The sequence below is a fragment of the Oryctolagus cuniculus genome, chromosome 5 (assembly GCF_964237555.1).
Source record: "Oryctolagus cuniculus chromosome 5, mOryCun1.1, whole genome shotgun sequence".
Taxonomy (NCBI): Eukaryota; Metazoa; Chordata; class Mammalia; order Lagomorpha; family Leporidae; genus Oryctolagus; species Oryctolagus cuniculus.
In genome coordinates, this window is record NC_091436.1 from 123,583,803 (window position 1) to 123,610,898 (window position 27,096).

Sequence of the window (27,096 nt, forward strand, 5' to 3'; positions counted from 1 at the left end):
GATAGGAAAGATGCATGATGCATCACAATGATTTTCCAATAATCAACCCTAAAGAAATGAAGATCTATAAATTGCCTGAAGATGAATCCAGAATAATTATTATAATGAAGGTCAGTGAGATACAAGAGAACACAGATAACCAATACAACATTCACAATCAGAATAACAATACAAGAATGCAGTAAGAAGTTCAGCAGAGATAAGAATGATGAAAAAGAATCAAACAAATCCTAGAGATAGACAACACAGCACCATCAGAACAATAATAAATGAGCACAACAAAGCATTAAACAGAGATAAGAATGATTTAAAAATACCAAACAAATCCTGGAAGCAGAAAGTACCATGAATAAAATGAAAAATACCACCGCAGACTCAATCAAGCAGAAGAAAGAATCTGTTCTGTATGCTTGAGGTGAGATATTTTGAAATTGTCCAATCTGAGGAGGCAAAGAAAAAGTAAAAAGGAGCACAGAACACTATCAGAACTTACAGCGCCAGCCCCAGATAAATAAATCTTTTAAAAAATATTTACAGTCCTAGTGCAAAAAATTGATGATACATTCAAAAGATTGAAGAAAAAAAGTGAAAAGCAATAATATTTTATGTGGCAAAGCTATTCCTGAGAAATGAAGGTGAGATAAAGGCCTTATAGACATACCTTACAAGAAACACTAAAGTAAGTTCCTCAAGCTGAGACAAAAGGACACTAATGAATAACATGAAAGCATATGGAAGATTAAAATTTACTAGTAATGGCAAAAGTATAGTTAAACTCAGAATAATACTCTAACTGAAAACTATAGGTACAAAAATCTTCAACAAAAAGCTAGCAGACCAAACAGAACAGAACATTAGATGTATCATTTCCAAGGGTGGGAAACCTTTGTTTTTCCCAAAGACCATTTGGATATGTCTAACATCATTCATGGGTCATACAAAATTGTCAACTTAAAAATTAGTCTGCTATAGGCCTGCGCCGCGGCTCACTAGGCTAATCCTCCGCCTTGTGGCGCCGGCACACCGGGTTCTAGTCCCGGTCAGGGCACCGGATTCTGTCCCGGTTGCCCCTCTTCCAGACCAGCTCTCTACTGTGGCCCGGGAGTGCAGTGGAGGGATGGCCCAAGTGCTTGGCCCTGCACCCCATGGGAGACCAGGAGAAGCACCTGGCTCCTGCCATCGGATCAGCACAGTGCACTGGCCGCAGTGCGCCGTCCGTGGCGGCCATTGGAGGGTGAACCAACGGCAAAGGAAGACCTTTCTCTCTGTCTCTCTCTCTCTCACTGTCCACTCTACCTGACCAAAAAAAAAAAAAATTAGTCTGCTATAGATTTATTGAATTTCATGTCCCACCTGCAGTTGTCTTGGCAGGGCCAGAATGAATGGTTTTGTGGGTCTTATCCAGCCCATTGGCTGAAATTTCCCACTCCTCATACATCAGGATGAAGTGGAATTTACCTGAGATACAAGGGTGGCTCAATCTATGCAAATTAAGAAGCATGATACACCATGTTAAAAGAAAGGTCAAAAATTATATGATCATTTCAATAGGTACAGAAATAAATTTGACAAAAATTCATCATCCTTTGTGGTTTTAAAAAATGCAACAAATTAGGTATACAAGGAATATGCCTCGACAAAAACTAAGACAATATATAACAGGGGCCACCACTGTAATGTAGCAGGTAAAGCAGTTCCAGCATCCCATATAGGTGCCTGTTCAAGTCCCAGCTGCTTCACTTCCAATCCAGCTCTCTGCTATAGCCTGGGGAAGCAGTAAAAGATGGCCCAAGTCCTTGGGCTCCTGCACCTGTGTGGGAGGCACAGAAGAAGCTCAGGCCAGGGCTTTAACCCACTGTGCCACAGCGCCAGCCCTTCTCAATACATTTTAAATGGTATATATCATACAAATTTTGTTCTGTGACTACATTGGGATGAAGTCAGTAGCAGGAATAAAACTGTTACATTCACATATTTGTGGAAATTAAAAATCAAGTGTTAAATAACCAATAGGCCAATGAAAAGATCACAAGAAAAATTAGAAAGCACTTAGATGAATGAAAATGAAAACACAATATTCCTAAATATATTAGATGTATTGAAAGCAACACTAGATGAGAAATTTACATGCTTATATTAAAAAATATAGATATCAGGTAAACTAAAACATTTATAACTTAAGGAACTAGAAAATAATAACAAACTAGAATCAAAGCTAACAGAAGAAAGGAGCTAATAAAGGTTAGAGAAGAAATCAATGAAAATAATAGAAAAGAAATAAAAATATCATCCTTAGTGAAATAAGCCAGTCCCAAACAGACAAATACCATATGCTCTCCCTGATCTGTGATAACTAATGGAGCACCTAAAAGATAATCTATAGAAGTGAAATCGACACTTTGAGATGTGATGACTTTGAACAGCCCTTGTGTCGACTGTTGAGGAAGTTTTTTTTTTTTTTCATATTATTGTTGAACTCTTTACTTAGTATAGAGTTAATCTTATGTGCATAAAGTTAACTGAAAATAGATCTTAGTAAAAAATAAGAATGGAAACAGGAGAGGGAGGAGAAAGAATGGTGGGAGTATGGGATGGAAGGCAGGTATGGTGGGAAGAATCACTATGTTCCTAAAGTTGTATTAATGAAATGTATAGTGTGTGTACATTAAATAAAAAGTTTCTGGGAATAAAAGAAAAGCAGTAGAGAAAACAACTGAAATGAATACCAATTCTGTGAAGAAATCAACAAAATTTACAAATATTTAGCTGGATACAAAAGCCAGACAAAGATACTACCAAAAAATAAATTAATGAAACTACAGACCAGTATCCTTTATAAACACTGATATAGAAATCATCAATTAGAAGATCAAATTCAGCATCATATTGAAAAGATTGTACATTGTGACCAAGGGGGATTTATTTCTGAATTGGTAGGGTGATTCACTGTATAAAAAATGTATCAATGTAAGGGACCACGTGAACAGAATGAATGAAACAAAAACTCATGATTATTTCAATAAATTCAGGACAAGCATTAAATAAAATTCAGCACTCTTCCTTGATAAAAACCAGCATCAATCTAGAAATAGAATTAAACTACCTCATAAGTACGGTACTAACATAAAAGCTGATATACAAGCCATTGGAATAGAGAGCCCAGAAATAAAACCTCACTTGTATGGTCAAATAATGATTGACAAGCATGCTAAAACCATTCAATGGGAAAAGAACAGTCTTTTAAGCAAATGATCCTCAGGAAACAATATTCACATGCAAAAAATTAAGTTGGACCCTTAACCTAATATACAAAAATGAACTTGGCCTCTTCCTGACTCCCAAATTTCTGACAGATAGCTCATACATGTGTGGGTTTTCCTACTAGGAGGAACAGCTTCAGGACCACTATGAGGACACTCCTGGTTGTAGTCTGCAAAACAGTAAGGTTCTCCATTCCTTTCCTCTTTGTTTTCCCAGCTGCTTTCTCATTTCCTTATCCCCCTATAAATATTTCCCATTCTCTCCTATTTCCCATTTTCTTCTTTTCCTTTTCCTCCAACTTATTCCATTCCCCTCTTCCCATTTTGTTCTTTAAAAACAAAGCATCTACCAGATTATGCTCTTACTATTATCCCTGTGGGGAGCAAACCGGACTAGACTGTTACTGGAATTAAGACTTATTCTATGCATCTGCTCTCCCACAATATGGCGCTGGGAGAGAAGTAAACAGCTTCCGCACAGCTGCCTCCAGTTCAACCAATTAACTGTAGGACTTGCTCCTGATTGGAGAGCAGCGTACTCGGCGTGTGGGCAGCCGAGTTGGGATTGGCGGAGGAGGACTATAAAGGAGGAGAGAAACGGCATGCACCGGGAACATCTATGGGGAACATCTAAGGGGAACACCTGTGCAGCCCCTGAGAAGAGCCGGCCGGCGGTGTGCCACTCCCCTGCGGAAGTGGGGAATGTGGCCAGGGGGAACTGCCCTTCCACGGAGGTGGAAGGGATAGTAGCCAACCCGGGAAGAACCAGCAGCAAACCCGGGGAGGGCCGAGCAGACGAAAGAACAGCGCAGGGTCCTGTGTCGTTCCTCCACGAAGAGGGGGAGCGACATAGTGGTGCCGTGACTCAGATAGGAAACTTAGGACGGATAGGAAACTTAGGAGGGAAGAAATGACTCGGATAGGAAACCTAGGACGGATAGCAAACTTAGGAGGGAAGAAACGGGAAGAAGCGGAAAATTACCGGAGAGAGAGACTAGCAAACAGCCTAGGGAAAAGCCGGACGAAAAAGGAGCCGGAAGAAGCTATTGAAAGCCTAGGCATAGACTCGGATACGGACTACGGGGGGAAGCTGGGAGAAATCTCTAAGGTCGAAAGCGAAAGTGAAAGCTAGAACAAACAGACTCGGATGCGGACTGTGGGGAGAGGCCAGGAGAAATGAGGGAGGAGTATTGTTGGAGGAAGGCTTAGGGAAACATACCGGGTAGAGAAAAGTGTTAGGGAAATTGAAGCCGTGGGGGGCAGGCCAAGGCGGACACGAAAGCCACTTTGGGATTCTCAAGTTAGCCCGGGAATAGGGGGCGAAAAGTTGAAACCAGAAGCTGAAACGTGAGCCTGGTTGGGATCCGTCTGATTAGCCCGGGGAGCAAAGGACGGGAAGCCAAACCGTGGGGCGGAGACGTACGCTGGGTTGAATTCGCCAGGCTAGCCCGGGGAACTTAGATTGAATGCTAGTGGCGGACACGTAAGCTACGCTGTGTTACTCGCGGAAGCCGCCGCGTGCAGAGAGAGCACGGGGCGTGAATAGATAGGGAACGGGGCTGGCGCGAGGCTGTGGTTCAGACGCGAAAGGGTTAAGCGTGGAGACCGCGGAGTGCGCGAAGCCGAGCCGCGCAAAGCCGGGAAGCTGCGCAGATGAGAGAGGCGCGCGGGCTGAAGCGGCGCAGAGCCGGGAACCCGCTGGCGGGGCGAGGTGCCGGAAAGCTGCGGGGATAAGAGAAACAGAAGTTTAGAAGTAAAAGAGAAATAGGAATGTTGGCAGACAGAAGTAAAATGGGAGAAATAGAAATGCCCGGAGATAGAGAAATAGAGAAAAATAAGGCCTCCCCTCAACATGCCAATGAGAAAGCTTGGATTCGGTCTGCCTGATTAAGTGAGGCGATGAGCACCTGGGCGGCTAGCAGCTTGTGCGCCGCAGGTCACCGAAGACAGGCACGAATTAACATCAGTAAGGCTTCCCCACAATACAACCATTAGGAGGCTTGGATTCGGTCTGCCTAATTAAGGCGGTAAGCGCCAGCAAGCAGCTCGACCAGAGTATGAGCTGCAGGTCACCGAAGATAGGCACAAACCAACACTAATAAGTCTCCCCCACAATACGGCAATGAGAAGGCTTGGATTCGGTTTGCCTGATAGGTTTTGTAAACACCTGCAGGCAGTTCTAGCAGAGCAGAGCATGCGCTGCAGGGCACCGAACACAGGCACGCATCAGCGCCTAAAAACCTCCTCACAATGGCGAAGAGAGGACCCGGATTCGGTTTGCCTGATGGATAGGACTTGTAAGAGCCTGTGGCAACTCTAGCAAGTAGAGCAGAGTGTGTGCCGCGGGACACCGAAGACAGGCGCGTATCAACGCCAAAAATAAAAAGAAAGGGGGATCTGTGGGGAGCAAACCGGACTAGACTGTTACTGGAATTAAGACTTATTCTATGCATCTGCTCTCCCACAATATGGCGCTGGGAGAGAAGTAAACAGCTTCCGCACAGCTGCCTCCAGTTCAACCAATTAACTGTAGGACTTGCTCCTGATTGGAGAGCAGCGTACTCGGCGTGTGGGCAGCCGAGTTGGGATTGGCGGAGGAGGACTATAAAGGAGGAGAGAAACGGCATGCACCGGGAACATCTATGGGGAACATCTAAGGGGAACACCTGTGCAGCCCCTGAGAAGAGCCGGCCGGCGGTGTGCCACTCCCCTGCGGAAGTGGGGAATGTGGCCAGGGGGAACTGCCCTTCCACGGAGGTGGAAGGGATAGTAGCCAACCCGGGAAGAACCAGCAGCAAACCCGGGGAGGGCCGAGCAGACGAAAGAACAGCGCAGGGTCCTGTGTCGTTCCTCCACGAAGAGGGGGAGCGACAATCCCCAATCAAAAGTTTTGCATTGCAGCCATCGTGTTTCATGGATAACAGGTATTATTTGTAACTTTTTGTGCTAAACTTGAACGTTTTGTTAAGCTATCTTTTCTAATTTTGTTTTTCTCCTTGCCAAGTTCCCCCTAGATCATCAGTTATTCTCAAAGAGTGGTCCTCATTTCACCAGTATTGTCATTATCTGAGAATGTGTGAGACAAGCAAATTCTTGAGCCCATTCCCAAGCCTTGTGAATCAGGAATTCTGGGGGTGGGCCCCAGCAATCAGAGTTTTAACAGGACCTCCAAGTCATTTCTGGCACACACTAACGTTTGAGAACTACAGATCTACATTGTTTCACCTCTTGCCACAAGATTATTATTTCCCTAAAAGATTTCTAAGGAGACTGAGGTCATGGGCAGAGTACTTCCCCTTTAACTTGAATAGCTATGCTTCCATGAATGAGGCCTAGGAAACTATGTATGCTGCCTTCTCTGAATTCCAGGACAAGATCATTCTATTTTCATAAGCTGCAGCCGGTAGCAACTAGGAATATACTTCAGAAACCTTGCTCCTGGCAACAGTGACAGTTTTCCAGCCCACGCTGGCATTGCCTGCCATGACTTCTAGGAGGAAAAAAAGAAACAGTTTTCTCTTGAAATATAAGAGAGATCCATACTAAAAATCAAGACATTTAAACTCAAATCACTGACTTCTCCCAGTCCTACCATTCCTTTTAGATGGATTGCTATTACCCAACACACCTAAGGTTTTGCAGTTCTCTTTTACTCCTCTCCTTTCTCGGCCTTCCATGCCCATTCCACCCTCTTAAGTTAGGTCTTCACTGCCTTGGCTTCCAGTGGTTATCACTAACTCCTCTGCCTGGATCTACTATCTCTTCTTTAATCTATTTTTTATTTTGTTACATACAGATTAATTTTCCCTAAATAATAATCCTTGATTGTCACCCTCTTGTTAAAACTGATGCCACTGCCTGGGTTGAATTTATTAGCCTAGACCTCCAAGTTCTACATAATCAAGGACCACTTGTACCCTTCTAGACTTGTGGGGAAGCTCACTCCACAAGGAGGGTATCGGAGTGCTGTAGTCCCCTGACTACACAGTGTGTGTTCCCCTCTTTGCTCATGCTCTCTGCTGGCTCTGGAATGCCCTCACTCAACATGTCTACTTATTTAAAGCCTGTCCTTCCCTCAAGGTCTAGTGGTCTAGCTCAGATTTCACCTCCACATAAAGCCAATGTTGATTACTGCAGGGTGTAGTGCTTTCTCCAGACCCCAAGCCTGTAGCCTTTTTGTTTCTACCTTGAGCTTACACTCCTATCTTACACTGATGCCTTTTCCAATCTTTCCATGTTCATTAATAACAATCTGTTTCGTAGGACTTTGTATTCTCATTGCCTGTGTAGTGGTCCTTGAAAAAGGATTTATCTACAGATAGGGAAAGCGTGCTAGTTCTGAGTATTTAAGGAATTTTTCAACATGCTTATATTTTAATGAGTTTTATTTGTAGATGTGTAATATTGTTCTTGTAAGTGTAAAAGATAATATGCCTCATTATTTTCACTGTTTTGACATTTGAAATATTAAGAAAACATTCCTTACAAGAACATTGCTCAGCTTGCTTCTGAAGTGCTTCTATAAAAATACAGATTTATGAAGCTTATTTTCTTGGACATAAAAAGCTTTTAATGTCACAAGTGTGTATATGTCAGTGTCTGGTATTTCAGGCACCCAACAAAATTCAATAACACAGTAATGGATTTAAAAACACAGTACTTTTATTTGCCATTGCAGAAAAATGACTCTTGTATAATTGACATAATTATATCAGAATATCCAAATGTTGGGATTTGGAAAAACGATTTTCAGGACATATATTATTATATCATTAATTAATCTTATTTTCCTTTAACTAAAATAGCAAGCTTTTTATAATACAAAACTGCATTAATATTAATACTACATTAATAGCTAATATTAATTTAATAACCAAACCAACAATAGTAAAAGAAAAAAAGAATAAATATATTAAGTCCCACTAATCCAAATGAACTGGTCAAACCCTTGAGATGTAATTTATCTTTAGAGAGAATGTGGGTTTGTCATTTTAAGAACATCATGCAAATTAAAATTTATTAAGGAATGCTGCCTTCTAGTTTGAAAGACTATTTTAATGCATTAGTAAATAGTATTTCTATTAACTTTTTTCAAATTTTCTATCATCCCTTTTTTTCCACAGTCTAGTTCCTCTATAGATTTTTTCTAATATACTTTACTGCTTGGAAGTCTTAAAATTTTGTTTTAATTGAAATGTTAAAGTTATGTATATATATGGTGTAAAATAGGATATTTTGGTTTGTGTTTGTGTGGGGATGTATGTGTGTGTTGTCGAATGGCTAAATCAAGCTATCTAACATACACCATTTGCCTCATGTATTTATCATTTTTTGTGGTCTATTATCTCAAATTATTTCTAATTAAAATATACATGATATTTCTAAAATGCTTAAAATTGTGCCCTTAAATAGCTTATGAACGTTGGTATCTTTTCATTCCTCATTTGTTAAGCAAACCCTTTCAGTAGTGGAAATAATGTTTCTTGAGGGCTTCTAATGTCACATAGCACATTCAAAGCCCTCCACAAGCCAGCTCCTCTCACACTGTTCAGCTCCATCTCTCCTCAGCTCACCCTCTACATGGAGTAAGCAACTTGAAATCTCCAGATATTCCAAGGCCCCTTCTAATTCTGTACCTTGGAATAGGTTACCCCTCCACTTAGCATGGCTTCTCCATTAGAAGAGCTCCCACTCTGTTTCTTGTCTCTTGTTCACTGCACTGCCTCTAGGGACTCAAGACAAAGGGTGTGCCAGGCATCTTTTATCCAGGATGCCAAACTCAGGGAAATTGGGCATCAATTGTGCTGGCCTACAGCAAGCTAATATTGGAGAAGGACTTAGAACAATTAAGAAAATAGAATTTGGATAAAGCACCGAACCCCAAACCACTCTGTAATTCACAAATCCAAAATTAACCAACAGTTTTTGAGCACTGCCAAGCAAATGTTGACTATCAGGAAGTAAACATTGAATATTAGGAAGTCACAGCTTACTCGACTGAACACAAAGTGTTAGCTTAGTTATCCTAAAGACTGATCTCATCTGATTTATTGTGGATAGGGAGTTAAATACTGAGAAGCGGTCATTGTATGTCAGTGGGAACTCTAGTGTTTAATTTCACGTGTGAGTACTCTTTGCCACCTTTTCCTTTCAATAGGGGTGGCTCCTGCCATCCGTGAAACACTTATTTCTTGGGGCTGGAGATGTCACTTTTTGTTATTCTGCCCTTCTGGTTCCTTATTTCTTCTCAGGCTCCTTTGTTCATTTTCCTGCCATCCAAATTCTGGGGAGTCCCAGTGCTAGCTGTCTCCTTAAATGTCATATTCTCTATTTAACTCACTTATGGCAGCCTATATCACAATTTTCTGAATAATGGTGACTCTTGTAGCTCTATATCTTCTATCCTTGGCCCTGAGTAGACCCCTTGTAAATAAACTCCAGGCTCGTGTACTCAGCTCCCATGCAGCTTCTCCACTGGAGGTCTAAACCATGCTGATCTATAATAAACTGCACTCTTCTACCATCATTTTTCCCCAGTGTTGAGCTACATAACAGCTGTGTCCTTGCATTTCTTTGAGTCAGAAATGTGGGAGTCATCTTTGACTTCTTTAAGTCATTCACGTCTATAATGCAAAACATCAGTCCAACCTAGAGAGCATATCCAGACTCTATCAACTATAGCTCACAACTGTGTCTACCCTCATTGTCCAAATCACCACGTTCTACTTTCTGGAAATTTGAAATGGCGTCCTAATCAATCTAGGTTCCATCCCCTTGACCCCACTCTTTATTTTCAAGTACCATCCAGAATGATCCTTTCAGATCCTGTCAAATTTGTACTGAACTATCCCGTGATTTGCCATCTCAAAGAATAAAATGAAATATTTAGCATGCCCCACAGAGCACTTCACATAACCGGAATAAGTCTCTGACACTCTCCTTTCTTGATCTTCTCCAGAAATTCTAGCTTCCTGTTTGCTTTTCACGGTCCTACTTCTGGGTTTTGCCCGTCTCATCCTCTGCATGGGATGCTCTACCACAGATATTCACTGGGCTCACTGTCCCCTTATCCAGCGTCTGTTGAGATATCACCTCATCAGAGAGGTCGTTAGCTAAAGTATGTTAGCCCTTACCTTCATCACTCTGTTTCCTTTTGTCTTGTCTTTTTATTACAGTATATATTCTATTCAAATTTAACTTCATAAGAGCTTGGATGTTGTTTTTGTTTTTGTGCTTTGAAGAGTCTAAGACACATAAAGAAACCACGCTACTAAATATGTATATATAAAATACATGAAATTTGTTCCTTTTATATAAAGTAAAAAATGATGAAAAAATATCTTATTATAAGAACTCTTAGCCACGTAACCCATGTATCAGTTCACTATTCCCATAAAAGTCACTGCCTTCCAGAAGGCGAGGAGAAGAAAAATGAATTGTCATGCTCATATGAATCATCATCCACTCGGAAGTTGACCCTTGGTGTTCTGACATTGTTGCTGCTCCTCCATGCATTGCTGCCAGTTTACTCACGATGGATGCCACTGCTTTCACACCATCTTCCACAGCAGAGTGAAAGTCAGGCTATTTGTGCTTCAACTCGGGTGTTCATCTCGTTATTCTCCACTGCACTGTTATGCAAGGAAATATAAAGACATCAGATTCGACTGCATTTTGGAGGCAAAAAAATTTACAGTATAGGTAGGAAAATATTAAAATTGTAATGAGGTGCTTCTTTTCCCATAGGCCAGGAGAAAAGCCATTTAAGTTGAGCACTTTACAGAAAGTCCCCTTTTACTAACTTTATGTTCCTTTATATGGCTCTATGATTGTCTAGTTTTACATAACAGTCTCAGAGCATCAGCTTTCCTTTTAGCCTCATCTCTGTCATGAGAAGTTGATTTTTCTTCAGCATCCATCCTCCTCCTCCATTGGTACATTCCTCAAGGTCTGAGAATAAAAATGAAATTTTCAGCAGGACTGTCCTTCGTTGTCCTTGTGAACTAAGTTTCTCAAAGTGGCCCATGGTGGGTACAGACACACGATGTCCTTGTTCCGTCCAGTGATTAATTCTTCCAATTCTAACTGAATGACTGACTGCCACTTTTCTCTCTCTTTCTCTATCCCTCTCTCTTTCACACAACTCCAAAAGATAATTATCTTTTCTCCCTAGTAAATGGTATAATCTAAATCCTTAAAAAGAAAATTCTGTATTGACCCCCAAATTATCAAGGCTGCTGGTTCTCTCTCACAAAATTAATTAATGCATTATTATAAACAACAATACACTATTTTCTCCTTTTCTTTGTACCTTAAACACTTTTTTTCCCATAACACTTTAAACATGTGGTTCATTGTCTTTTGGCTTGCATAGTTTCTGATAAAAAGTCTGTTAATTTTTAATTTTTTAAAAATTTTCTTTATTTGTATTTATTTGAAAGACATACATAGACAAAAAAAAAAAAAAGAAAGAAAGAAATCCTGCATCTGCTGGCCCACACCCCAAGTACCCACAATAGCCAGGACTGGGCCAGGTCAAAGCCAGGACTCCGGAACTCAATCTGGGTCTCCCACTTGGGTGGCAGAGACCCACATGCTTGAGTTACTACCTGCTGCACATTAGCAGGAAGTTGGGATCAGAATGGAAGTGTGGATTTCAACCCAAGCATTCCATCATGGCATTCAGGCGTCCTAAGTAGTGTGTTAGCCACTGTGCCAATCCCTGCCCTTGTTTTCTATTGTGTCTTTTTTCCCTGTGGCTTTCAAATTTCTTACTTTATCAGTAGTTTTTAGCAATTTAATCATGATTTGTCTTGGCATGGTTTTCTATGTGTTCCTTCTACTTGGAATTCACTGAGCTTCTTGGATCTGTAAAATGGAGTTTTCAAACATTTGGAAATGTTTCAGCTATAATTCTTTAAAATGTTTTTTCTTTCTGCCAATTTGTATCCCTAATTTACATATATGTTAGACTTTATATTATTTTAAAGATCACTGATACTCAGTTCATTTCTTTTTATGGTCCTTTTATTCTATGTACTTCATCTTGTATATATTCCATTGCTATGTTTCCATGATTTTTTCTTTCATATTATCTTATTTTCTGTTCATCTCATTCAGCATATTTTCCATTTAAGACTCTGTCCTCAAAGAATTGTATTAAAGTTATGTCTAAGTGCTTGCAAAAGATGTATAATTCTTGGGTGCTTCTTTAAAGTTAGTTAAGTTTCTAAAACAAAATGAAACTTCAAGATGCAATGACTTTGAACAGCCCTTGTCTTGAATGTTGAGGAACAGTTTTTGTTGTTGTTTTTGTTTTTTTGTGTGTGTGTGTGAATTGTTGAATTCTTTACTTAGTATAGAGTTGGTCTTCTATGTATAAAGTTAATAAAAAATTGATCTTAGTGGAGATGGGACTGAGGATGGGAGAAGGAGGAAACGGAGGGGTGGGAGAGTGGGTGGGAGGGTGGGCATGGTGGGAAGAATCACCATATTCCTAAAGTTGTACTTATAAAATGCATTAAGTTTGTATTCCTTAAATAAAAGCTTGCTTTGGGGGGAAGATATATTTTTAGTTGCTTGAAGTTGAATTTTGGTAATTTTTAAGTCTTCCTTTTGTGTCCTTCTCATGCTGTTTTCTATGTACAATGTATTTGATAACTGTTTAATTAACTGTTTTCATTACTGTTCTTTTTGAATAATTTTCATCTTGCATATGAGCCCTATCTTCTTGCTTCTTCTAGGCCTTTTATTAGTTGCAGGATGTGGATTTTAAGTGTCTTAGATGCTGGGTTTCATTGTATTCTTTTAGTTTTAAACTTTATGATGACATGCAGTTAGCTGCTTAGAAAAGCAAGTAAACTTTGTTAAGTCCAGGGTGGCTCTTGATGGAAGATAATGTAAGCCTACTGCTGCAGCAGCAGTAGTCTCCCCAGGGGCTGTATGCTACAGGATCGGTAGGCTTTCCCCAGCAGAAGTTCAGCTTGCATGTCTGTCTGGACTCTGGTCCCTGTTAAATTGTTGCTCGTTGGCTTTCTTTTCTTGATCTCCTTCTGCCTTCTCCATAGAGCTCTGCCAGATGCTCAGGGAGATCCCCATCGAGCTCTCTGGAATGTTGTTACTCTTCTGTGAGGATCTCTGTCTCTGTCTAATGAGCTTCCCTGGAAACTCTAGTCTCCTTAGCTTGCCTGCACTTTGACCTCTGTATCCTTAATTTGGTCATAGTATCAAGACTGTGGTGGTGGTGGGGTCTTCCTCTCCCTGCATTGTGGCTTGCAGATTGCCACAGGGCAATCATAGTGCTCCCCTCATTTCTTTCCTTTTTCTTCAGTATTTTTGTCCTACCCTGGGAATTTTGCCAGTTTTATAATAGTTAAGGCAGGAGGGTATTACTGACTTTAATTACTTTCATCATGGCCAGGAGTAGAAGTTCCAATTTGTTACAATTTTCGCAAATACTTAGTTCTGAGAAATTCTGAACCTCACACAATTTAGCAAATTTAATTTTTCTTAGAATCTCTGCTTAATTATATCTGGATCACTAAATAAGGGTGTGTCCTATTTCACAGATATTGGTACTTTTTGCAAATAGATTGTCTTAGCATTTACAAATAAGTAGGGTTAAATTTGTATCATAAATATTCCTGAAGAAATGATATGGTATTAACAACACCTGGAAGGCTTCAGATTTCATTTATAAAATAAGATATAGCCAAGGTATTTCAGTAACACCTGTAGAGGAAAACTCTAGGTATCTGATATTAGTATCATATCATTAATATTCATTAATTCACTCATTCAGACAGAAAATATTGAGAGACGACTAAGACATGGTTACCAGCTCTTCATGAAGATTGTAAGCAAAGACAGACTAGCAAGTGAGTAATGTAGTGGAATATAGCAGCACCACAGATAAGGACATTAGTTGAGGGATGTGGAAATTATCACAGAAACAAAGAGAAGGGTGGAAAAGGCTGGAATTTTTTATATATATTTACTTATTTATTTGAAAGGCAGAGTGCCGGAGAGAGATAATCAGAGAGATGGAGAGACAGAGAAATCTTCCATCAGCAGGTTCACTCCCCAAATGGATACAATGGCCAGGGCTGTGCTATGCCTAATTCACCAGTCTGGAATTTTATTAAGGTCTTCTACATAAGTGGCAAAGGCCCAGGTCCTTGGAGTATCCTCTTCTGCCTCCCACACATGTTAGTTTGGAGCTGGATGGGAATCAGAGTAGCCAGGACTTAAACCAGCACCATTCTAATATGGGATGCTGGCATTGTAGACTCAACCTGCTGTGCCATTGCGGGCCCAAGGAAGTTGAATCTGCTTTATGGGCAATCTCACTGTCCATAAACCATTTATTTATTCAGTTAACATTATTAAGCACCAGTAGTGTGCTATGTACGATGCTAAGGCCACCAACGCAATTCCTCCTCTAGGAGACATGGCTAATAAGTCATCACATGTCAATGTAGTAGAAACTGCAGCAGAGATGTGAACAGAGAGTTATAGAAATGGAGAAGAAGGGAACTTCAGCCCAGAGGCGACTGATGTGGAAATGCTTTCAGAAGAGGTTGAACCTCAGGCAGGAAAGGGCTTGCAGTAGAGTGTCTTCAGGGACTATCAGGTAATACAGTGTAGCAAGGACTTTAATGTCAAGTGCGGGTTCTGGGAGACAGGAAGCTGCAGCGATAGTAGCCGGTGGATCTTTGAGGGCTGGCAGTATTCTGTTACAGCCACTAGAAAGAAATGGAAAGAGTATGTCTCTCTCTCTCTCTCTCTCTCTCTCTTTCTCTCTCTTTGTGATTGTAATAGAGAAAGAAGGCGATACTGAAGACTTAACATTTTAGAACGTTCACTCCAGTGATAGAATGGAGTAGAGGGAAGTGAACCTGGGAGCAAAGAAATCAGTATGGTGCTAAACTAATTCAGTAATCCAGGAAGTAAATGGTGAAGAACTACACTGAGGACATAATTGAAAGAACTGGAAATTATTTAGACAACAGAAGGACTTTGTGCCTGCCTGGATGTGGAGTGGGCATACTGAGAATTGAGTCTATGCCAGCTTTCAGTTTTCTAGCCCACTGGACTGACTGTGTTCATTATCCTCATTGGAGGAGCCAAGGGTCTGACTGCCCTACAGAGAGCTCAGAGCAACCCACTGGGCTGCAACAAAGAATAGCAGAGTTTCATTTACACTTTTCTCAGTATTTTTCTGTTTATATTTGTCCTATATAGTAAACAATAAACTGACAAAGCTATATGCACACATAATTTTTTTTTAACTTTTATTTAATGAATATAAATTTCCAAAGTACGATTTATGGATTACAATGGCTTCCCCCACATACCGTCCCTCCCACCCACTACCCTCCCCTTTCCCACTCCCTCTCCCCTTCCATTCACATCAAGATTCATTTTCGATTATCTTAATATACAGAAGATCAGCTTAGTATACATTAAGTAAGGATTTCAACAGTTTGCTCCCACACAGAAACATAAAGTGAAAAATAATAGATGATTTTTTTAAATGATGATGAAATCAGATCAGACCTATTGTCATGTTTAATCCCAGTGAGAGTCAAGTTGGGAGTTGATAATTTCTTTTTTTTTTTTTTTTTTTTTACAGAGGATCAGTTTAGTATACATTAAGTAAAGATTTCAACAGTTTGCACCCCCATAGAAACACAAAGTGAAATATATTGTTTGAGTACTCGTTATAGCATTAAATCTCAATACACAGCACATTAAGGACAGAGATCCTACCTGAGGAGTGAGTGCACAGTGACTCCTGTTGTTGACTTTACCAATTGACACTCCTGTCTATGGCATCAGTAGTCTCCCTATGCTCCGGCCATGAGTTTCCAAGGCTATGGAAGCCCTCTGAGTTCTCCGATTCTTATCTTGTTTAGACAAGGTCATAGTCAAAGTGGAGGTTCTCTCCTCCCTTCAGAGAAAGGTACCTCCTTCTTTGAAGACCTGTTCTTTCCACTGGGATCTCACTCGCAGAGATCTTTTGCCAGAGTGTCTTGGCTTTCCATGCCTGAAATACTCTCACGGGCTTTTCAGCCAGATCCGAATGCCTTTAGGGCTGATTCTGAGGCCAGAGTGCTATTTAGGACATCTTATGCACACATAATTTAAAACAAGTGAATATCAGTCTTGAGGGATCTTCAACAAGTTCATGGAAACTGCATAGTATGAAAAAAATTATGCATATGGATTTCAAGATTTTTTTTGTATCGAAATAAAGTTATATTCAACCCTTATCTTGACCATTGAGGAATAGTTTCTTTTTTAATACTATTTGTTGAAGTCTTAGTGTAGGGTTAATCTTATGTGTATAAAGTTAAATGAAAATAGATCTTAAAGGAGAGGGAGAAGGAAGAAGGATGGGAGTGTGGGTGGGAGGGAAGGTAGGGTGGGTTGAATCACTATGTTCCTGAATTTGTATATATGAAATATATGAAGTTTGTATGCCTTAAAAAAGGTTTCTAGGTAGAAACAAAAAAGTCAGGAGATTGCTTTGTACCTAATTCTGCAGTCAACTCTAAGCTATTTTAAATCAATATAATCTAGATCAGAAAAAAGTCATCTTTTAATTTCACTTTTCCATGAACTTTTTGAAATACCCTCCTCCTGTAGGGCATGGCCAAATATATTATTATCAGGTTGCATGAAAAAAAAAAAAAACAAATGTGGGGACTTTGAGAGAAGGAAGAATAGAACTGGAGGTTCTGGGGAATTTGAAGTGCCTGTAGAATATGATAGTAATTTTTAGTGGGTAATGGAGTGTAGACACAAGTGGGGCTATCAAATAGAGCTTTCCATGGTCAGGGAAATGTTTTAAATATGCACCATCCAATATGATAGCCAGTAGCTACATATGGCTACTAAACACTTGAAATACTGCCAGTACAACTGAGCAACTGAAATTTGTCATTTTGTTTCATTTTAGTTTATTTAAATTTAAATAGCCACATGTATCTAATAGCTGTGGTATTGGAAAGCTCAGATCTAAATCTTTGAGAAATCTGGGCCTTTTGCTTGTTGAGTGCTGCCACTAGATAAACATTTTACATACATTTTGAAGCGATTTAGTCATGCCAGCTAACTTATAGAGTAAGTGGTTTTAAGAGTTAAGTTCTCACTCTATCCTTGTAATAGGTTTTTCACAACCAGTATCAATTTTGTATTTTCTTTCAGGTGGTTTGCTCTGTTAGAGATTCAGATATTTATTATTTTAATATTTTATAAATATGACTGCAACCTTCTGGACCCATTACCAAAGCCAGTAAGTATTTTCAGAATTTTGAATATCATTAATGACTTTCAAATTTGACATAAACCCTAACCTCTTGGTCTCAATGAATTTACCAATTTTGACACTTTTCCCTGGGTTAAATAAACATAACCTTGAATTTGGCTTTGTCCATGAGAAAGGAATGTCTATAGGTCCCAAAGTAAACCTTCAGTTTTGGAAACAAGTCATTTCCATTTGGAAAACAATGGCACGGAGAGAACTAACCCAACAGTGAAGTCAGTGAACAGAAATGACAAGGCCATGACATCATGCCTCTCTCTGACCCACACATCGGGTATTCCAGTCATGACTCCCTGTGGATCTGTTCTAGATCAGTGGCTTTCAAATAGCTAAAGGAGCAAGATCACATGGTCTGCTTATGAACACAGGCTGCTGGGCCCTAAACCTAGACTTCCTGATCCAGTTGTTCTGGGAAGGCCTTCAGAATTGGCATTCTCCAAAGTTCCAGCTGCTGCTGCTGCTGGCCTGCATATCACACTTTGAGGAGCAGTATCATGGACAATAAGAGTAACTTCAATTTAATTCTAAATGTATGGAAGGCATTTTGAAAACCCTGGATAAAAGGTGGTATTTAAACTGAGGCTGAAGCTCTGAGGCTACTCACATAGCATCCTGTGCTTTGATTCCCTCTTGATATAATAAGGATAATGTATGAGAGATAAATAAAACTCTTGGGTGACATTTCAGTAGAACTTATGTAAGTGCATAAGTGATACAGAAAATATTACATTACTCACAAATATACACATTTCAACACTCCGTTGCTTTCTTTTGTTCTTCTATTTTGAGTACAACTATCGGTGATGTGCAGCTCTCAAATCCTACAGTGAAAAGGAACTCAAAACATCCTGCTCAGAAGTTCTTAGCTGCTTTCTGTGTTGTTGGCAAAATAAAGACCAGGGCCCAGTTTTATAGACACTCAATGCTAGTTCTTGGTCAACCCCATTAGATGTCATAATTTTACTAAGGACTGACTCAGCATTCAGCTAATTTATTTTTCCCACTAGCCAGAGAGCATAGGAATGCCTTTGCAGATTATAAAGGAGGACATTTGTCAAAATCATAGATATTAGATGCAATTTTGATTGTATATTTAAAGAAAAAGATTTTTTTATTTTAAAGTCAGAACTACAGAGAGGAAGAGTAAGACACACACACACAGAGAGAGAGAGAGAGAGGTTTTCTATCTGCTGGCTCATTCCCAGATGGCTGCAATGGCTGGGACTATGCCAAGCCAAAGCCAGGAGCCAGGAACTTCATCCAGGTCTCCCACATGAGTGATAGGGGCCCAAACACTTGGGCCATCTTCCGCTGCTTTTCCCAGACAGTTAGCAGGGAACTGGATCAGAAGTGGAACAGCCAGGCCAGCATCATAGGCGGTGGCTTTGCCTGCTACACCATAACACTAGCTCCAATTTTGACCAGATATTTAAGCAATAATTCTGTAGTACTTTCTTCCTAGCAAAAAATTCCACTAGCTATATTGAATATATTATATTATTTTACATACATCTTATTTATGTTTTGACACTACTAAGAGCATTTAAAAAAAAAGAAATGTTATCTCAGTTTATAAAAAGTGTGTCTAGGGCAGGCATTGTGCACTGGGTTAAGCTTCTACTTGGGATGCACACACGCCATATTGGAATGCCAGTTCAACTCCCAGCAACTCCAGTTCTGATCAAGCTTCCTGTGTCGCACCTGGGAAGGCAGCAGATGATGGCCCAAGTACTTTTGTCCCTGCCATCTGTGTGGGAGACCTGGATGGAGTTCCAGGCTCCTGGCTTTGACCTGCAGGCCAAATTTGGGGAGTGAACCAGCTAATGGAAGCTATCTATCTATCTATCTATCTATCTTTCTCCCTCTTCTCTCTGTCTATCCCTCTTTCTTCATGACTCTGCCTTTCAAATAAATAAATCTTTTTAAAAAATAAAAGTATAAGTGAATTCCCATGATCACAAAGTGCATTGCATTTCACAATTAGACTTGAAAGAGCAAGATAAACTGAAATTATTTAATTATTAGAAGTGTTTGAATAAATTATACAATGAGGAGATCGAAATATAGAATATGGCCTTCAAGGTACCACACTGTTTTAGGAGATGGAGGGAGTGCATTTTCAGAGGGTGTTCTGAACACTGCTGAGAGTAGGCAAAGCAGTGGCCTTGGAAACCGGCTCCTCCAAAGGAACTTATGTGCCATAGTAACACAAATCAAACCCCAGAACTCCCAGTTTTAAATTTGCCGTGGGCTAGTGTTTTATTTTACTGACTTTAATTACAACTTTAATTTAGTTTGGACTCCCTCTGAACCAATAAGGAAACACTACAGAGCTTTTCAGGTCATGCGATTGGGCAGCAGAGTCCTGATGCTGACAATGGAAGCCGTTCCATTTTGAGTGCCTGTGAGAAGACAACTTAATTGCTCTTGCACAGGCAAGCACAATGTTGGTAGCGTAGTGGGGTTTTATTTGTTTTGTTGGTTTTGCTGCATTTTACCTTTTTGAGGTCACGTATCCTTAGAAAATCTCACAAAACTTGTGAGTCCTTCTTCTAGGAGAAAACATATTCACACATGCAAAATTGTGGGTGAATGAGTTCATGGGAACTCCACGACTCAGTCTACCAACAGCCTTATAAATCTCTTTGCTAGGGAGCCCTTTTGGGGCTGTGCTGCATTCAAACTTGACAATGAGTGATTATCTACATTGGATCACCTTCTCTTTCCTCACTTCACCATCTGCTCTCAACTCTGAGGGTGGACAGAACAGGTTACTTTTCCTTTTCAAGCCCCGTAGTTTCAAAAACATCTTTGTATTATTTGGAACATAAGGACCTCCCCTCACCTCCACACAGACTCATACCTTGGTAGGAGAAAGAAATTAGAACCCATAAAATATCCTTTAGAAAGCATGATCACAAGTGCACTTTAACAATTGTTCACATAATCAACTACATGTAGTTTTTTAAATACCTATTGCATGTAGCATGGAAACCTTACCCAGTGGAGCTGGCATTTGGCCCAGCAGTTAAGATGCCACTTGGGATGGCCACATCCTTTATCACAGTGCCTGGATTCAAGTCCCAGCTCCATTTCCAATTCCAGCTTCCTGCTAGTGCATACCCTGGGAAGCAGCAGATGACGGCTCAAGTTGTTGAATAGCTGCGTCCTCATTGGAGGCCTGGATTGAGTTCCAGGCCCAGACCCAGATGTTGTGGGTATTTGGAGAATAAACCAATGGATACGAGCTAACTGTCTATCTGTCTCTGACTCTCTGCTTTTCAAATAAAATGAAATAAGTATAATTTTAAAAAGAAGTATCACCCAATTGTTATAAATGTTGCATTACAGATTATAAGCCAAAAATGTAGGAGGAGCCTTATTTCTGGTATCTTCTTTAGCCAGATAAAGCAAAGAGTAGGTTGCAGTTCCATAGCTTTTGGTATGTGAAACTGGAGAGACTGTTACTAGCATAAAAGATTTTCCTCCTTTTCTGTGCCTTGAATGAAGCAGTTGATGCTAGTTGGTGCTTGATGTTGTGAAATTTATCAATGTAAATCGTGCCTAATCTTAAGATGAACACTTTATATCTTTTTGAGAAAATTATAATAGAATAAATCTTAATTTTAAAACCATTGGCTTATGCATTTCTTCTGCTTTTCTATTTTCAGAGTTTTCTGCATTTGGTGGGGGTCCCTCAGCCAGATGGGCAATGCCGCATTGAATATAAACAAAGAATATGACACCTGCTGGGCCACCAAAGGGCCAGAGCCTTCTGGAGAAGTGACGCCACCCTGTCCCCTTCCCTGGCAGCGCCTGGACCTAAGATCTCTTACAATACACTGCTTTGCTTTATTCAAGAAATATGCAATGGTGTATGCTTTTGGTATCTTCAAGACCAGGAATCTGACATCACTCGCGACTGTGTGATTTATCAAAAGTGTTGAAATGATAAAAAATTGGAATTTGGTTTCATGCATAACTGTATTAAAACTTTAAATAGAAATATTGTCATTTGAATAGAAATCTTAGTACATTAAACTCAATGAGAGAGCAACATACTTAGAGAATATTAGGTAATAATTAAAGGAGTTTTCTATTTTCTTAAATGTGATTGCTAAGTAACAATTGGAATTCTTAAGCTCTATTCATATAATTCTGTATTATAAACATATCTAATGCTGAAAGTGTGAATAAAATGTTAGTTTTCTAAGACATGTGAGGACAGGGATTCTTACCCTGATTTCTACACTGTACTATGCCTAGGACAGCACTTCTCTGTAAGGAATATTCAGTAAATGGGTGTTGATTGGTGTATTGATTTATATTTTAATTAAGGTGGAAGCACTGTTTGACTCAAGATGCTTACAATTATACTTTGACATAAATACTAGGCTTGCTGGATGTAGAAACACAAATATGATGTTGTGCCAAAGCAAACAACCGCATTTGAATCTGTTCTTCCTTGTAACTGTGAAATATTTACCATAAAATCCTGAAAAGAAATCCTATCATGCTCAGGAGAAACATATGACACTGTTCACAGTGATGAACATTAAACAGTGATGTCGTGATTTATCTCTCAGTAGTCAATAAAATGCTGCCTGCCTCTTGTATTTCACAGTTAGTAAGTTTGATAGTGCATGCTGTCTTCTGGGGCTTATTTGCTTCCCTGCTAGAATTATCCCCTGGGGTTGATAATGATTGCTTAGTCATCTATTTCCTACCAACAAGCACATGACTCCCTAGGAGAAAATAAAGTACATTGGGGTACATTAAGTCTTTCCAGACTAATGTAGTGACTTTGAAGCTTAATTGGCAGCTTGTAGCTTAGCTTAGCAGGCTCAGGGATCTGGAGTTTGAAGGGGCTGTAGAAAGCAGTTTGGACTCCCAAAAACTGTGAGAGTTGCAGACCACAGTCAGGCAGATTCTAGAAAATATGGCAGGTACATTCTGTGGGAACTCACGTCCTCCCCAACAGCTGAGACCCACCAGAAAGCATGGTATTTGCATATGCACTGACAATGAATTTGCAGACAAGCATAGCTAGCAGTTACCTTCTGCTTCTTGCTTGGTAAAGATAAATGTTAGCTGACAAATCTACACACTTTAAAAAAATAATGCAGACACCAGAGATCTGTTGACCTTTGGAATAACAAATAGTAAGAGGAATGTACTTGAAAGTCCCATTTTTCTTCTGATTTCTCTAAACTGGGATATTATATTTTATAAGATCAGAATTCATTACTCTGTGTTAACTGAGATTTTCTTGAAAGAAGAGCCTGAGAAAAGGACTTGTGTGTGTGTAGATAGTGAGGTGCTCCTAGGCAACAGAAATGAGGGAGTGGAGAAAATAAGCCAGTATTGGAGCTGAGTCATCAAGTGTTATAGCACTGGGGGCTCAATTTCACTGGGACCCCTTGAGAAACATAACGGATGTCCACCTTGAAGGTGAAAGGCAGGAGCAATTATTGACTGCCTCCTTTTCCTAGCTGATTAATGATTACCCCAGTGATGTTAACCTTGCACCCTCCAAGCTACACTTATATATGAACTAAGCAGATTTTCATGGTGTCAGCAAAGCTCTAAGATTGTCAGCAGGAGGTGAGTGTGAGCTTGCCCAGGATTGTTGAGTTCTATGAAATCAGAGTTGGGCTGAGAGCATGTGACGTGGGGATGGCAGACATCAGGTACACTCCACTCCTTGCATGGCCCAGATCTGTTCTTGTTCCACATGGAGTCAAACCCAGCACTCTTGTTTTCAAAGTGGGACTGGCCACAGTCTATGGAAGACTTGAGGCTCAGAGACCGAGAGGACTGTGGCCACTGCTACAACTGGATCTGAAATCATAATGAGTATTGATCTCCCACCACCACTCATCCTATGTTTTGCTGACACTGGGGCAGCACTTAAACTGGTCTGGGTTGCTTGCTCACCCAGTGAAATGAACAAGTCCTTATCCCTGAGGATCTGAGGCAAGTAGCTTTGCTTTTGTCAAGCTGTGATTACTGCAATTTTCCATTCACATCGTTACAAAACATGAAAGCACCAAGAGGTAACCCAGAAAATCTCTTAGCTTCAGAAACACACCTCCCTCTCTCCACTGCATGGCAGCAAGCTTACCTCCTGATGATGATCAGGGTATACTTCACCTACCACAGCAGTGATTCCCTTCTCTGGTTGCTAGGCTGGCAGCGTGAGCCATTCCCAAAGACTGAAAGGTACGTGTAGCTTCTGATTCAGTGGAATCCTTACTGTGGAACTTGATGGAAGCATCTCCTCTCCCATCATTAGGACCAGGACTCCTAATGCAGCAGCGCCTAGGTTTCAGGTACAGGAAGAACACATTCCCTAAGTGGGTTTCTGGGAGTTAACTGTCCAAAAAGTCAATCCTATCTTAACCCCTGTTTCCAGACCTGTGTATTCCAACTCTTAGGGACAATCTAGTTGATGTGGGCAACGCTGGCCATTGGATTATATAAAGAACTGAATACCACAATATCCATAAGAGAGCAGTCTGGTTGTTATATTGGGTTGTTTTCTTGGAGTTCAAGGCACCAGCATTGGCTCAGCTCTGATGACAACCTAATGGTTGATGGCATCACAGAAGTATGAGCACATGCAAGATGGAGAGATCAATCACCTGGTGAGACAGGAACCAAAGAGGCAGGGAAGAGGCCAGGTTTGCTCTTTCCGTAACAACCCTCTTACAAGAACTAAGGTCCTAGGAGAACTGCCTTAATCTCTACCAAGGGCTACACCTCCAAATAACCTAACCAACTCCCACTAGGCTCTACCTTTTTAAGGTTTCACCACCTCAGCATCGCACATTTGGGGCCAAGCCTCTACCCCTTGGGGAACACATGCAAACCATATTGCACACATTGCAGTTACTTCCAAGGCAATGTCAGTGGATCTCATTCATAGCCTGTTACTGAACCCCTTTTTGCTTGAGAACACCTGTGCTCTCAGGTGATGTAATGAAAAAGCCTGTGTTGGTATAATAGGCAATCGGTAAAAATCTCTTGATTGTGTAGTTGTGGAGGGTCTACAATTAGGCCCAATATAGTGTGCCAGCTGAAACCAGGAGCGCCTCAGGTGACCTAACAACAAGCTCCCCTCCTTTCCTTGCTCCTATGGATAAAATTTTCTAGCCAAACAATGGATACCAAGCAGTGGTGTGGTTGTAAATAGGTAAGCTCACAATGATAGGATGGGCCGGCAACACGGCTCATTTGGCTAATCCTCCGCCTGCAGCGCCGGCACCTGGGGTTCTAGCCCCGGTCGGGGCACCAGCTTTTGTCCCGGTTGCCCCTCTGACAGTTTAGCTCTCTGCTGTGGCCCAGGAAGGCAGTGGAGGATGGCCCAAGTGCTTGGGCCCTGCACCTGCATAGGGAGACCAGGAGAAGCACCAGGCTCCTGGCTTCAGATCAGCGCGATGCGCCGGCTGCAGTGGCCATTGGAGGGTGAACCAACGGAAAAGGAAGACCTTTCTCCCTGTCTCTCTCTCTCTCACTGTCCACTCTGCCTGTCAAAAAAAAAAAAAAAAAAAAAAAAAAAAAAAAAAAAAAAAAAAAAAAGAATGATAGGATGAAGCATCCCATCCTCTTGGCGGTTGAGAGAGTTCTTTCCAGTAAGTGATGTCTGCTGGGCACTAATGTGGGAAATAAAGGTCCACATACTTTGTGCTCACTGCCAAAAGTTCCTCTGCATCTTTATTTCTGGTCTTCCAAATTTGTTCTCTCTGGGCTCTTGACCAACCAACCAAGCATTCTGTCACTGCACCAAGATTTTGTGGATATTCATACCACCACACAACAACAACGGTCAAGTGTCCTGTTTAAAACTGCCCAGTGAGAGAATTTTCCCCACCTGCTGTCCCTGAGAGACATCCCCAAATCTACCTGAGTGAAGTAGAAATCCATTTTCAACTGGCTCCAACATATCAAGCTATTCTGTATATCAACCAGGCCCAAGATTTCCCCTCCTCTGTCAGTCACGCATCAGCATGATGGGGGTGACCTATTCATGTAACTTATTGATGCAACCTGATCTTGCTCAGACTTGATCCAAAATGTACCATTTTCATTGTAGAATCTTATGGATCTCTGCATCCCACCAGGGTGGTGGTGCCTGATGTGGAATCAGAGCTAAAAATGTCTGTGATCTGGTGATGGAAACCATGGCAATAGGAAGATTCCTTCTTGCATTTGATGATCTTGGGGATGACATCTTTGTAGGGCAGTGTTGAGCACAAGATAGCAAAGTGTTTAAGGACACACCTTAAGGAACCATTCTGGTGTTAGGTGCTTGTCAAAGTCTTAGCAGAAGCTGTGAACTTGTAGCTCTGCATGATCTTGGGTGAGAGGTTGTTAGAATTGTATTAGATCTGGCTGTAGTTTTCCCACTTGGAGTCCGTGTAAACACAGGTGAAGGATGGACTTGGAGAAGCAGAATGCTGAAGAAGGCATAGGAGGAGAGAGATAGCACACAACACTCTAAAGAAGTTGCCTGTGAAAGGCATAAAAGTGAGAATGTTGTTTTGAGGGTACATGGGAGGACTGATAACTTTCTTTCATTCTCTCTTTTTCTCTCTCCTTTCATGCAGGAGATACATCAGCATATTGCAGTGTTTACGGGAAGAAGCCTGGAGAAAGGGAAAAAATTATAGTGAGAGTTAAGAGAATTTTTTGTACGAGATCTCTGAAATGGGAAGTACTGGGATTGAGAGCTCAGAGAAATGAACTGTAGAAAGATGGCAGGAAGGCCACGTCCTTCTTTCTTCAGGAAGAAGGGAGGAAGGAATCAGGGTAGGTGCAGTAGCAGGAAATTGAGAAAATTCTCATTTGAAGGATTTTACTTATTTTCTCTGTAAAGCAAAAGGTGAATTGTGCTCCTTGTTGTTCTGAGAGTCATAGTATGCAGACCTGAAGTCAGTATTGAGGAGAGAGGGGATTTTCCATAATAAAATAGGATCATGAAAAGCGGGAAAACAGCTGACCAGGGAAATAAGGATTATACATAGCACTGGGACCCCAGCTGAGGTTGGAAGCCAGCAATTTCTCAGGACTCTGTATCAGTTGTATTAGCTTATACTGCTGTAATAGCTCACAGACATCAGTAAGTTAGCACAGTTCTTTCTTGGCATACCACATGTTCATCTCAGCTGGATAGGAGCTCTGCTGTAGGCATTGTTACTCATGAGCTTCCACTATTGCAACTATCATGAGCTACACATGTTAAGCCGAAGCTAATCACAGGAATGCCTAAATGCAAGAGAACCCAGAATACCTAAGATCTGATGGCTCTGTGTTTGAATTCTCTAGGAACTTTCATTAGCACAGGTGGAAAAGTTGTGTTGCGGTGGATTCGTTCTGAGAGGAGGAGTGTGGTGGGGGCAAGAGGCGTGGAGTCACCACACAGACCCTGGGAGTCGGGTGAAAGCGGGCCAGAGGCAAGCAGCCCGCAGACTTGTTTATTTCAGTTGGTACAGCAGCTTAAAGAAC

The 27,096-nt window shown here is 40.8% G+C and overlaps 1 protein-coding gene across 1 annotated transcript in view; it reads left to right on the forward strand.

The window, feature by feature from the left end:
- Window positions 1-22,163, forward strand: part of CYP39A1 (cytochrome P450 family 39 subfamily A member 1) — a 97,392-nt gene extending 75,229 nt beyond the window's left edge. The window contains exons 11-12 of the mRNA XM_002714462.5: window positions 17,472-17,559; window positions 21,261-22,163. Coding sequence (XP_002714508.3) covers window positions 17,472-17,559; window positions 21,261-21,332 — 160 coding nt within the window. The 3' untranslated portion in view covers window positions 21,333-22,163. The remainder of the gene's footprint in view (window positions 1-17,471; window positions 17,560-21,260) is intronic.
- Window positions 22,164-27,096: the final 4,933 nt, after the last annotated feature.